The 14,569-nt window shown below is 32.1% G+C and overlaps 3 protein-coding genes across 3 annotated transcripts; all 3 read left to right on the forward strand.

The window, feature by feature from the left end:
- Window positions 1-723: 723 nt before the first annotated feature.
- Window positions 724-5,054, forward strand: LOC107007592 (15-cis-zeta-carotene isomerase, chloroplastic). Its single transcript, XM_015206274.2, has 4 exons — window positions 724-1,225; window positions 2,892-3,038; window positions 3,171-3,380; window positions 4,479-5,054. The coding sequence occupies exons 1-4, from the start codon at window positions 809-811 to the stop codon at window positions 4,812-4,814; spliced, it is 1,110 nt and encodes a 369-aa protein (XP_015061760.1). The 5' UTR covers window positions 724-808; the 3' UTR covers window positions 4,815-5,054.
- Window positions 5,055-6,573: 1,519 nt separating this feature from the next.
- Window positions 6,574-7,766, forward strand: LOC107006588 (CRIB domain-containing protein RIC4-like). The gene is made up of 3 exons (XM_015205104.2): window positions 6,574-6,744; window positions 7,037-7,174; window positions 7,485-7,766. The coding sequence occupies exons 1-3, from the start codon at window positions 6,606-6,608 to the stop codon at window positions 7,718-7,720; spliced, it is 513 nt and encodes a 170-aa protein (XP_015060590.1). The 5' UTR covers window positions 6,574-6,605; the 3' UTR covers window positions 7,721-7,766.
- A 1,892-nt stretch (window positions 7,767-9,658) lies between these two features.
- On the forward strand, window positions 9,659-13,137 carry LOC107005530 (V-type proton ATPase subunit e1). Its single transcript, XM_015204146.2, has 4 exons — window positions 9,659-9,778; window positions 9,862-9,991; window positions 10,904-10,951; window positions 12,707-13,137. Exons 2-4 carry the CDS (start codon window positions 9,894-9,896, stop codon window positions 12,771-12,773), a joined length of 213 nt encoding a protein of 70 aa, XP_015059632.1. The 5' UTR covers window positions 9,659-9,778; window positions 9,862-9,893; the 3' UTR covers window positions 12,774-13,137.
- Window positions 13,138-14,569: the final 1,432 nt, after the last annotated feature.

A 14,569-nucleotide genomic window follows, 5' to 3' on the forward strand; every position in this document is an offset into this window, starting at 1 on the left:
AATCACTTGTATCGTATTCACATGGTTTAGTGATTAATGAAATGAAATAGATCGATGATGATAAATGTTAGTGATGAATAATTCTAAATTGCTGGCATACAGTAACGACCACCCGAACAAGGGTGTGAAAATACTTATTTATATTGGATATTTACAACAAATCAATTTTACTTATTGAACTTTGGTGTTTTAACATAATGAGAATAGGTAAATTAAATTTATACATATATATATCATACATTTATTTATTTTTATTTGACGTAAACACTTGATACGAGTAAATTTTTATCATTACTTTTGAAAGTATATATACATATATGATTAAGTAAACATTATTTTGCCGACCCAAACCAAGAAAAAACAATAAAATTAACTACAAGTAGTGTATCATTTGCCCACTTTCCTCCACTAGCTATCCAAAATACCCACCAAAGAGCACAACTCCTTTAAGATTCCTTTTTCCCCTTGCCTAATAACTTGTTTGGTCACATTTTTGTAGATAAAATAAAATAAATGTTTTTAAATAATAACATAAAAAATAATTTTTTAAAAGACGAAAAGAATAATTTATTTTTTAAAAATACTTGCAACAAATAAGATTTCTCAAAATAATTTTATCAGCTCAATTGATTTGTTATCTGTATTGTTATCTCGTGTAATTCGATTTTCCACCTCGAAATCCCCTTTTCTATTTACTCTACCCCCAATTTTTATTTATTTGTTGAAAAAAACTAAGAACTTGGCCAAGACAAGTTATATATTACCAAAACTACATACACACACTTAGAGCTCACATAATCTTGTAAAAATGGCAACTTCAATTTTTCTCTCACACCCTTTTTCTCCTTTATTATCAAAAAACCATAGAATTCCAAGTCCTAAACAAACCATAGCCATAGCATATCACTCCACCAACAAACCCACCACCAAGACTCCATTTTTACCATTACCCACTTCCTTTTTTCCATTTCCCTCAAACCCCAGAAAGGAATTTTGGCCAATTTCAGTGGGAAGAACACAAACAGATGAAAAAGATGAAATCTTGGTGGTGGGTGAAGATTCTGCTGAATTTGAGTTATCCAAACAAAAGATTTCATCTTGGGTTTATTTTGCTGGGATTCTTGGTGTTGTGCTTTATGTTCTTAATGTTGTTTGGATTGACAATTCTACTGGATTTGGAAAATCATTCATTGATTCTGTTTCTAGTATTTCAGATAGCCCTGAAGTGAGTATTTTTGCTTAGTTACTTTTATCTGTTCTGTTTTTATTTACTTTTGCTGAATTGAGTTTTGAGGTATTGCTTTTGATTATGTTCTTTGCTTGGTAATAATAGTTGTATAAATTGTTAGAACAGTAAAAAAAATGATATCTTTTGTGAAAGGTATAACGCATAAATATGTCCTTTTAACTTGCGCCTCTAACTTTGGGCGTGCACGCATATTGATGCTTAAACTTGTATTAAGTTAAAACATATGCATTCTATGTGTATGTTAATAATAGAAGAGAATTATTACTCACTTGGGTGTTCCATTATTCTATTTTATGTTTCTTAACTTTATTGTATAGTGATTATAAAATTTTTGTAGTTTTCTGGAACGGGACGGAGTTCCCACTTCTTCCTAGCTCATTTGCTCTCCTTGTAGCACTTCTGACAAAGATTTAGTTATTTTTCATATGCATATTTTCTTATTGTAGTGTTCCAGCACACCTTTACTATTTTACCGGTTTTACTTATTTTCTCTTACCGATATAGGTTTTAGGTAACTCTATCCATCAAGCATTAGGCAAATAGGAAGAGATTATCAAACTCTTCTTTGTTTTTGGTCGCTGTCGGGATTTAAACCCTGGTCTTCATTCTAGTCTAAGTGAACGCTAGCTCACACCCTTGTGCGACATCACCCACTGATTGTTGTCTTATGAATTTGTTTTTACAATGAAACGTGGCTTAAGACTTTTAAGTTCTGCTATCTAGGCTTTAGCATATAATTGAGCCGAGGTTCTATTGGGAACAACCTCCCTATCCTGCAAAGGTTGGGGTAAGGTGTGCATACATCGTAACCTCTCCAGAATCCAGACCCTATGTTGTTGTTGTAGATTAGCATATAGATTAAAGGTGGCAACATCAGTCATCCCGGGCCTCTGTATATTAAAAATCAGGGACTAGTTTAATCAATCAGCACTTAGGGATTGAGCTTGTAGGATCAAGCTTTTAAGCATTACGGAAATGAGAAAAAGATAGATAAAATCTTTTATCTGCAAACTCCCATTCACAATAATTTTGTTAATTACTTTTATTGATTTCAATGTTGTTATTTTCTTCTTTGTTTGTTTGTCACTTGGTGTTAGTCTTGTGTAGTTACTTTGGTTAATCCAAACGAAATTATGGAATTGGTTTACGTTCAAGACTTTTACAAGGGGAAGCTTTTGTTAGCATAGTTTTATCAAAGAACTCTATGAGATACCAACTAATAGTCAAACAAGAACCAACGAAGGAGGGTCGATTTGAAGTTGTTAACCAACAAGGTTACTTATGTTTGGGCAACTGTAGAATAACATTATGTCTTCGCCTTGCAATGAAGACTATATAGCCTTGATAATGCTCGGAAAGTATTTATTTGTTCTGGTTCATTCTGTCACTCTTCTTGGCTTGATAATATGCAAGAGATGCATTAGATTCTCGATGAATATGCAAGAGATGCATTAGATTCTCGATGAATCATATTGGCCAACATAAAATTGTCTTGATTTCTTTCCTGTTGTTTCTTTCTTTGTACACTTAGTTATTTCACGTCCACTTTTGCCATCTTGGTAACCAGCATACACTATAAATTTTTCATTTCGCGTACCAAAATTTCTGCTTTCTGAGAGTTTATCCAAATGTTTCTATGCAGATTGTAATGCTTTCCCTTACCTTGATTTTCGCTCTAGTCCACAGTGGTCTTGCTAGTCTTAGAGACAAAGGTGAGGAACTCATTGGAGAGCGTGCTTTTCGTGTATTGTTTGCTGGGGTATCTCTGCCATTGGCAGTCAGCACAATTGTGAGTTTTCTAGTCTGCCATGCAGAAACTAAGAATTTTGTTTTTTTTTTTGGGTAACTTTTCTGATTTTACGGTGCGATGCTTGATAGATGGAAATTTAACATAACGGAAGGTTCTTATGATGATTTACAGGTGTATTTCATTAACCACCGATACGATGGAGTGCAGTTATGGCAATTAAACAGCGTTGCTGGGATTCACGAACTAGTTTGGATTTCTAACTTTGTTTCCTTCTTCTTCCTATACCCGTCGACATTCAATTTACTAGAGGTAGCGGCTGTTGACAAGCCCAAGATGCATCTTTGGGAAACTGGGATTATGAGGATTACCAGGCATCCACAGGTAAATGCTCAATTATCACTTAAATGTAACCTACCGTTGTAGAAGGTACAGTCTGAATGATTTTATAATGTGCCTTGTCCCGAAACACCAATGCCTACCTTTAGTTTCAAATCTCTTTCCAAATTAAATTTCAACGTTTGATTCAAATCACTTCGCTTTGTACCTCGTATTACATTTTAATATTCCAGGATATGACACTTGGGAGGGTAGGATGTACGTACGCTGACCTTACTCCTACCTTTGTGGGGTAGAGAGGTTGTCTCCGATAGACTCTCAGGTCAAAAGAAGTGTTATCAAAGCAGATAAGATAGGAAGAAAAATAATGACGACAAAATACTGAGATATACAGAGCAAATGAGGCAACAGGTGTTAGAAAAAGTTGAATAGTAAGTACTATTAAAGGAGGAGATGAGAAGAGGAGACTAGCCCCCTTCCTCTCCCACATAAAAGAACGACAACACTCGATATCTCATACCCTTCCACCCTAAACTGACCTTCATATACCCTCCTACCTAGGATTATGTCTTCAGTAAGCTGAAGATTATACCCCCGGTTCTTCTATTTTCCAGGATATGACGCAAGTACTATGACAGAGGAGGTTTAGAGTCATGATTTATATTCATTATTTCTGTAGGGTTCAGGAATTCTTCTTTTTTAGGTTTTTCGTGTATTTCAGTCAGATACTCAAAATTATAAAGCACTTTTGATTCTTAGAATCAAGAAGTGGCTTTATCGGTCAATGGTTTTCTCTGAAGGAGTTAAATAAGGCATGTCACAAAGAATAATATCTCAAGAAATGACGGGCAGAGGTTGATGCAGAACGAGTCTGTACATGAAATGAGGTGAAGGTTATTGTAATCCCAGTTCTGCTAATAATACATAAAAGGGAAGAAACCTACCAAATTGATAAAGCTGTTCCATAATTGAGGATTTAGTAAAGAGAAATCATCTCAAGTCCTGAAAATCGAGAAAATAAGTGTCTTTGTGCATATATGTTACACGACATTCCAGTATTCTTGCTTCTATTTGCTGTCTCATTTCTTGGTATAAGTTATTCCGTCTTTAATAGCTAATTGAAGCCTCCATTCCCTATATTAGCTGGTCGGGCAGGTTATATGGTGCTTAGCTCACACGCTGTGGATTGGGAATTCAGTTGCAGTGGCAGCTTCAGTAGGTTTGATAGGACATCATCTGTTTGGTGCCTGGAATGGGGACCGGAGGTTAGCTATACGATATGGTGAGGCTTTTGAAGTCGTGAAGAACAGAACGAGTGTCATTCCATTTGCAGCTATTCTTGATGGTCGTCAAAAGTTGCCTGAAGATTATTACAAGGAATTTATCAGATTGCCATATTTATCGATAACAGCATTGACACTAGGTGCTTACTTCCTCCACCCCATTATGCAAGCTGCCAGTTATCGGCTACACTGGTAGTAGTACTGATGTTACATAACTCGTTTCCATACAAGATATCGCGATTACGAGTTGTATATTTTCCCCCCAATATATATAGGTTACTGTTGTCTATTTAACTACTGTTGGAAAACAAAGAAAGAAAGAAGAGGAATAGAGAGAATTCATTTTAATGTGTTTGAAAGTAAAGTTCCAACTTTTATTTCCTTTCAAATTCTATATGGTGTATATCATGATATATATGTCCTTGTTATTCCAATATATATATGGTACCAAAGTTTTCGAGTTTGAGTTATGTTAATGAATTTTATTTTTTTTTAAAACGCGATTGATATCTTTAGATGAACCTACATGGTGTAAATTTTGATTACTCCATTTAGCGGCTTCAAGTACCAAATAATTAACTAACGGCAATAGTTTTTATAAACTTATTATGTCTGAATAAATAATTCATCAAAATAACGAGTTATCATCAACATTGATACATTTGAAATCGTCAAATACTCAAAAGTTTCTCAAATTGATTCATCTAGTGAACTTCAGATATCGAATGATTTAAAAAATATGCAAATAACAATAATTTTATGGTTAGACAAGGCCTACCTAAAAGGAGCAAGTCAGCTTGGACCAAATCCAAAAATGAAAAAAAAAAAAAAGAATTTTTGTTTTTATTTTTTATAAATTAAACACTCTATTTCACTTCTGGTGTTGAGGAAGTATCAAATAAAAGTACACCAAATTCTTTTGACTTTTTTTTACTTTTTGTGAGAATGAAGAAATACATGTGGCCAATTTGAATGATATTTTATATTTAAATTCCCTTTGGATTTACTCTTTCTCATGCAATGTGATTGGAAGAGTAGGGAATGAATAAATTTCTCGGTCGATATTCGATACTAATTTTAAAGTCTCATCAAATCTAAATTCATATAAAAAAATTTCACATTGAAGGATAAGACGTTTTCCAATAAGATAACTTCATATTCAAGATTCAAATTCAAAATTCTAATTATTATTAACATACATGTACTTCTAGTACTCTCTATAGGAACCTTTTTAATGTGGGATATATACATCACTCGCTTAAAAAGAACATACAAGTCATACGTTACCGTCAAAAATTTATGGTACAACAGTAACTACTTCATCATTCTTAATCAGAAATATTATAATCGCGCTTTTGGTATAAAGTCAATTTTGATAAGCAACGCAATACCCTCACGAAGTGAAATTGCATATTGATCAGAGCCCAAAATAAATACCGAAAAATAATACAACTATATGTTTGGACACCCTTCATCGGAAAAAAATTAGCATATATACAAGTAAAATGATATACGAAATGATTAAATAACCTATTTTGGACACCCTTAACATAACAAGTTGCTATTTCTGGACACCGCTAAAAAATTTCTGACTCCGCCACTGACCCCCAACTCCCCCCTTCACACACAAAGACTTCATGGGGGGTGGAGGATTTGGTTACTGTGCTTTGTTTTTATTTCATAAAAATTGGACATTGAGTTGAGTTGCACAGTTTAACCAACTATATTATATCCACTTTATTAAGTTTCTAACCCACTCCATCATTTTTAATATTCTCTTTTTTTGCTTTCTAATTTAATGACACATTGCCACCAAACTACACTTTAATATTGGGTATGTCTTACATTTTCTATAACTAAAATCATTCTAACTTCTTATTTAAGCCAATTGCTTAACACATCTCATTATTATTATTATTATAACTCTCTTTCTATTCATATAAATCTTTGTGAATTATATGCTATTATAATTCACTATTGATTTCATATGCTTATTGGAAGAAATATGAAGGAAAAATCAGTAGAGAAATTTTTCATGTTGCCATTCTATTTAGGGTGTAATTCTGAGTCAAGTGTTGGAGTGACCAACCAACTTGTGGAAACAAAGAATTCATCACAAATAACAAGTATGGTTTTCTCCCCTTTTATATCTCACCTCCCCGCGCACACACACTATCTCGTCAGAACTCAGTATTTTCTGCTCAAACATATATGCATAAAAAATGTTATTTCGAATGTGCCTCACAGTTATAGGCTAGATTTAGAATTTAATCTTACGAGTTCTGGATAAAAGAACAATGACGATCTTTTGAGTGTTAGTGTGTGGTTCTTAGTCAAGTACCTTTTTTTGTATATGTTGTGATTTTTTTCTCTTTTTGTGACATTGCTTCTTTAATTTGTATATATGGCTTACTCAAGAAAGACAAGAAGGAGAAGAGAGCTCATCAAATGTAAAAATAAAGAGCTTTTGGGGATTTTGGGCCAACACAAGACCTAGATTTTCACAAAATGTCCAAAGATTAAAAAGGCATTTCAAAGGTTTCTCACAATTATTTGGTAAGCAATTATACTATTAGCTATCTTATTACATACGGTTCATTAAAGTTATGAGTTTTCATTTCGACATTTTCACTAAAATTTTTGCTGATAAATCACTTGATATACTATCGACATGTGCCTATTGAATACTAGTGATAGTGCATTTTACATCAATAGAATGGATTCAACATCCAATTGTATAACCTTCATTGAGATGTTCAATAAAATCTAATAAGATATGATCTATTATAAGTTCTTTATCTATTAAATAATTAAAAATTTTAACTCACAACCTAATTTTTTTTACTGTTTTACTTTTTTTTTTTAGCGCGAAAAGAAGAGGTAGAGGTCGAGGAAGCGGAGATAGAAATAGGATATCCAACAGATGTGAAACATTTAACACATATAGGATGGGATGGATCAACAACAATAAATCCAATTAAAGGATGGGAAAATTTAAATCCTCCTGAAATTATTTCTTTTCCATCAATTTCTATTAAACAATTTGAACTTGCTATGGCTGCTCAAGCTGGTGAATCTATACATGTTAATAATTGTGATTGATTTTTTTTGAAAAAAAAAATATATTGTTTGTAATTTTTCTCTTGTTTCTTGTTCTATTAAATTCTATAATCAATTTTTATATCTTTTCTACTTTTATTGACTATGCAAAATTATGTGATATTCGAATTTACATCAAAAAATCTCATTCGCTAACAAAAATGACCCATGAAGGCTAACAAAAAATGACTAAATAGAGTTGTTAATAGAAATGACTCTATACCGAGTAACTTTGTTAATAATGATTTCCTTAATACAAATAACTCTATATGGTTTCGTTAAGTGACTCTTCGTTTTATCTTAATACAAATAACTCTATATGGTTTAGTTAAATGAAACCTCGTTAATAAAAATGATTCCATATAGCTTCGTTAATAAAAATGACTCTGTATTGAACACAAAATTCATTAACAAAAGTGACTCGTATGATGATTTCCTCAATACAAATAACTCTATATGGTTTCGTTAAATGACTCCTCGTTAATAAAAATGATTCCATATAGCTTCGTTAATAAAAATACTCCGTATTGAACACAAAATTCATTAACAAAAGTGACTCATATGATGATTTCCTCAATACAAATAACTCTATACGATTTCGTTAAACGACTCCTCGTTAATAAAAATAACTCCATATAGCTTCGTTAATAAAAGTGACTCTGTATTGAACACAAAATTCATTAACAAAAGCGACTTCGTATAACAATTGTATAGCAACAACTAATAAAAGTAACTCCATAAAACATCCAAACTTCAAAAAAAAAAAAAAGAGTTCGCAAAACTTAATTTGAAAATCTTTAAAATAATTAATGCATATAAATGGAGTTCAATCAAATTCTTCACCTATATTAAAAGAAGATAGAAATATTTTTATGTATATATATATATATATATATATGATTGTAGGCACCATAGCGAGCCAAAAGTTGATTGAGAAACAAAACAATGGCTTTCTGAGATGCCTAACCCTTTTTGGGGGGTTTTGGTATTAGATCTTCTTATAAACCATAGTATAAACAGCAATTTCCAATACATATATTCATGAAAATTTACCTCAAAAACATAATTTTTGAGATTTTCATAATGCATCGGCCAAACGCTGCTTGAAGACGATCTGTAATTTTATTTTTTTTAGGGTTTTGCACTTTCCATTATTTATAGAAGATTGAATAATTGGGCTTAATCCAACTTGAAATGTTTGGGCTTTGTTTGAACTAAAAGTTTGGAAAAGTTTCATAAATAACACTATTTTTTACATTTATAGTTCTGAAAAATAACGAGATTTTGCTTAATTACGAAACATAGCAATATTTTACATTATGCTCGTATAAATAAATGTGAATATTCACATTTGTATAATATCTCAAATCGAGTTATCCTCCTTCTATTGTTTTTAGACTGATCTCTCACTCTTTAAAAAGGAAAAAGACTTCAGCTTTAAAGATTCGATCTTTCCTTCACATATTGATTAAGAGGAATATACGAAATGCTCGCACGCATAAAAATAATGAAATACATTATATTCACGTGCATATAAAGTATCTTTGTTGAAATGTGTCCATGTGAATAATAACATCAATCATTTATGCATGAATGTCAAACAAAAATAGCTATATAGTATAAATAAAAATAAATTTCGGTCGTAACTCATAATAAATGTCTTAAGTTCAGACAAAAACTATTAAGCTTTCGATTTTTTTTAGTAATACATATAGAAATTTCAACCATATGAAACTTTAGGCACTATACATTTGAAGTTATTCTAAAATGAGTAGACTTGTAAATTTTACTCATTGCGAATATGACTTGAACGATAATCCTAAAAATCGGGTTTTTTTTTTAATATCTTCATCTTTAGAGTGGGCCTTTTGGACTAAAATGGGCCAAGGAAGCCCAAGTGTTCATACAATTGGGCCAAACACAAACCCGAACTGGCCCAATATCCCAAATCGATCTATCGTTAGATCAAGAACTGTTATTAACAGAAATTCAACGCAAATTATTGATTTTTTTCTTCTTCAGATTTTGATACAATTCAATCTCAAATCTCGATATCTAAAGGTATTAATTTCAGCTAAAAAATATAATTTTTGTGAAATTTAATGTAATTTTCTACCATTTTTGACTTGATTTTTTTTTTTCAGATTGAATTTGCACTGTGAGATCAGGGACGAAAATGGGGTTTTTGGTGACAACGCTAATTTTTGTGGTAGTGGGTGTTATTGCGTCTCTATGTGCCAGAATTTGCTGCAATAGAGGGCCTTCTACTAATCTGTATGGTCAAATTTGTTTGCTTCAAATTTGCTTATTATAACTTGCTTAGGGTTTGTTATATTTGTTGTTTATGGAAAAAGATGAAATCTTTGCATAGAAAGCTGAGTTTGATTTATGGTATTATAATTCTGGATTGTTGATATAAAGTCCGCATTATTGATGTGGTTGTTTGGTTTTTATTTCATTGCTTGTTGTTTTAGGAGTTGTTTAGTTTGTTGTATAAGAAAAAGAACATTTTTTTGGCAATAGAACTTTGTTTTTGAGCTCCGAGGGCTGGAGCTACGGTCTTTTAAGTATATGGATTTTGAATTCTAGAAAAGGTAAGCTTAACAGGTTCTGAATAAGTTAGTTATACATATCAAAACATAATTGAGCTGAATTACTGCGTTGTGCCGAACCTGTAGGCAGAACGATAGCTCCTCCCTCGTTATGCATCTATAGAGAAAATGCGTAATCCTTTTGGGGTTGGTGGTAAGGGTTGTCAGTATTGTGTTTTGTGTTATGCTTCGTTAGTGCTATCAGCATTTCTGTTCTATTGTTCTTCTAGACACTTATATTAACTGTATGTCTTTAATCCAGGCTTCTTTGTTTTCTAGTGTTTGATGCATATCTATGACTATTATATCCGATGGATAGTGATTATCTAATTTTATCATTGCTATGTATCATGGAGATCTTGCTATAAAATTAAATTGACTCGGACAGTGTTTCATGATTCAGGCAGTTTAGATGACGAAAGAGACAAATGCAAATTGCAATTTTTGTCGGTCCGCTTTTTAGTTTTGTTGTCTTAATTACTCTACTGAGGTCTCCAGGATAAAAGCCATGATGCATTGAATTCTAAGCTAGTGTCTTTCCGCTGAAATAGTTTTGGTCTCTGTTTCTAATAGCTAATTGAATTTTGTGATGCAGGTTACACTTGACATTGATCATCACGGCTACAGTATGCTGTTGGATGATGTGAGTTTGCCTTCTTCTTCTCTCTCTCTCTCTCTCTCTCACACACACACACACACATAGAAACAGACACGAGTGTCCCGTACACATCTACACATGCACAAACATGTATGAAGTAAAGTAAAATAAGACATAACATGATACTATTTCCCTGAATTTGCTTTGTCATGTTTCCTGTAATTTATCATTTGATGTTCAAAGGGATTATATAATAGAAAAATTACTAATGCAAAGTGTGCAATACCTATAAGATTATCTTTTTGCCGAGGAATTTTACGTTTTGCTTGACTAGTTGTACATAGTGCTTGTGCTATTACATCTGCTTGACTTCCTCATAAAGTATGAAATATATGCATAATTGCGTGCTTTATATCTGAACCTACTCTCAGAGGCTTAAATTTTTTTCGATCAGGTCTGTTGATATATAATCTAAATTTGGAAGTGTCTAGTTGACTTTTTCTGCCAAAAAATTCATTTGTTATGTCAACAACTATGCTTTGTGAATACTATCCTAGCCTCACAGATCTTTATAATTATCTAATTTTGTCTTATAGATCAAAAATAGAAATGCTTCTTTTTGGATCGATGTGATGTAGATTTTCTATATGTATTCCATACTTCCGAAGTTTCGCATTTTGGAGTGTTAGAGATGTGCTGGAATTTATATATAAACCTATGCTGCTCGAACTCTTCAAAAATGTTGTCACACCTGTGATCCTCCAAAAATGCATTGCTTTTGGAGGATCCGTCAGATCGTCACGCACCCAGTGATGTTTTGAAGAGTCTGAGCAACATAGATATAAACTTTGATGCTTCTGTGATTGACAAGAGAGGGTAGCTCAACTAGAAAGCACCATCCACCTCCAATCTTACAGTTTGGGTTTGAGTCAACATGTTACCATATCCTAAAAATTAAACACAGAGATCTCCCTCCTTCGTACGATGTCATTATTTACCTCTCTTAATTGTCTTTAGATGAATGCACTTGTAACGATTTTCAATGTTTTCTCTCGTGGGTTCATTATTTTTGTAATTTTCTTTTCAAGAATCATGGGGCTGTCAACTACTTTGCTTCTCTGTATTGGAAGATGAAACATGTTTAATTTTCATCCATTCATCTTGATGCTCGTCTCAAGACTTCCCGGGATGGGAAGTGGGAACTACCATTCTTCAAGCTCACACAAACATACGCATACTCTCTCTCTCCTTCTCCTTGTCCTCCTGCTTTATGTACGCGAAGTAATGCTAAGCGGAGAGTGCTAATTTTGCTTGTCCTTGATAAGCTTCTGATCCAATGATGAAATTTTATTGTTGCTATATATGCTTTTTTTCCTTTTTCACGATAAGAAATGTTCTTATTTTTGACTTACCAAAGAATACGGGGGGTCGGGTCCTGTTCTTTAATTTTCAATACTCCTTCCAGTTCGTTTTATATGGGAGTGTTGGACTGTACACAGTGTTTAAGAAAGATAGACTACCTTTTAGTACATACCAACAGTACCATTAGAGTTTAACGTTTCGATTATATCAACATTTCACTATAACAGTCATTTTTTCTGGGGAACCAATCTTTCATGTTATGTATTAGGACAAACGATGTTATTATAGAGAAGTTTGATCGTAGTAGAAGTCGTTATTGCAAGTTACATGTACTGGAGTTATAATTCTCTATTTGCTATTTTCGTTGTTAAATTGAGATTTAGCATTCAACGATGAGAAGAAAACTCATCGTTTCGTGTTTTTTTTTTCATTGAATAGGTGGGCAATCGTGTACCTTGCGCAGCTGAAACCACTCATCGTTCCAGTTTTGAGTGAAGGAGAGTAAAAACGCTCTCGGAAGCTCTCATCGAGTATTTTTTTGTGGATTATTTGAGTGAAGGGAAATACTTGAAGTCACATTTGTATCACTATTTATGTGCTTGACATTGATTTCATATTTTTTGTATAAGTTTCACAACTTATTTACTAGTTTCACCTCATTGAGGGTGTCTTCTTTATAAGCTTGGACTACATTAAGTACCTTATTGAAGAAAACAATAAGCACACGACATTTGTCGGTGAGAGTTCATATAGCCGACCTCATCTCGTTTGAGATTGAGGCGTAACTATTGTTGTATTTGTTTAAAATATTGGTCATGAACATATTATTTTTAACTTTTGTAATTTTATCGAGTGTGGATAAATTTTTACCTGATGCGATCGAAATCGCAAAGAGTGAAGGAAGAAGGAAAAGTAAAGAACATGAGGTCCTACTTGTTGAAACTTTCTAGTACATAAACAGTATTAATATTTTTATTGTCTGCTTACTTTAAAGTTGAAAAAGGAAACAAACCAAATTTTTTTTTTATTATATGGTCTTATGTTCAAACTAGATCTCCAAAAATAAAGTTAAAAACGAGTAAAAATGGACCAAAAAAAAGTTTTTTAATTTAATTTCTTTGGCTAGTTTACACATGCACAAATATAAGTTTGATGATTAGAGAATGAACACATGTGGTGGATTTAGATGAGTACATTTCCCCTCCATTTTAAATCAAAAAAAGCTTAACAAATTATAAGTATCACAATCGTAGAGGATCAAATATATCTCTGAATTATTTAAAATAAGTTAGTTTTACTCAATTCATTACATTTTTTACTAAATAATATCTTTGTTATTATGGTTTTTGCTACTAGGAAAAAGGTCCCACAACTAACAAAACAGATCTCAAAATATTATTTTAACTAAATAAGAAAAACGATTAAATTTTATCCTTGAATTATTCAAAAATATATGATAGTTTGCCCTCCATTAAGAACTAGAGACAAGTGCTCTTAATTGTAAAAAACTTAGCAAAAGCTTATGAAAATTATGTGATAAATTTGGTCCTTTTTCCTATTTATGATTCAAAAAACAATATAATCAATGGATTAGTATGGTATTGACTTGTTTGATTGGAAAATAAGTTATCTCGAGATAAGTCATGACTAAACTAATTTAATTGATAATATGATAAGTGATTCAATGGTTAATTTCTTCTATGCTTATAATAATTAATAAAACTAAACAAGACCTTAGTTCATCTCAGAAAGAAATAAATTTTGTACATTAAAAAGAAATCACGTGAATTTGCAAACATAAGCAATATTCAAGAAGGAATAGAAGTGGAAAATTATGTCACCTTTTTTCATGTGCATGAGAATATAATTATAATAATTTACCTAAGGTGTCAATGTGTCATATAGATTTCTTTAGAAACTTTTTATATGTTTAGAATAGAAAAAGGGCAAGTATATCTTTGAATTATCGTAAATAGCATGTAGATATTTTTCGTTATATTTTTGAACATTGATGTTTCTGATCTAAAAACTTGAGCATATATACTCTTTATACTAATGGACATACATGTATCATAATTTTACTAACATAATCGGCGAATAAAATTTCGTACGACATGTGTCTTTAACAGATTCGATATTTATAAATATCGAATCGATGAATAGAATTTCATACGACATCTTCCGTTATATTTTTGAACATTGGTGTTCCTGATCTAAAAACTTGAGCTTATATACTCTTTATACTAATGGACATACATGTATCATAATCTTACTAACAGAATCGGCGAATAAAATTTCGTA

Source organism: Solanum pennellii, chromosome 12 (assembly GCF_001406875.1).
Source record: "Solanum pennellii chromosome 12, SPENNV200".
Classification (NCBI taxonomy): domain Eukaryota; kingdom Viridiplantae; phylum Streptophyta; class Magnoliopsida; order Solanales; family Solanaceae; genus Solanum; species Solanum pennellii.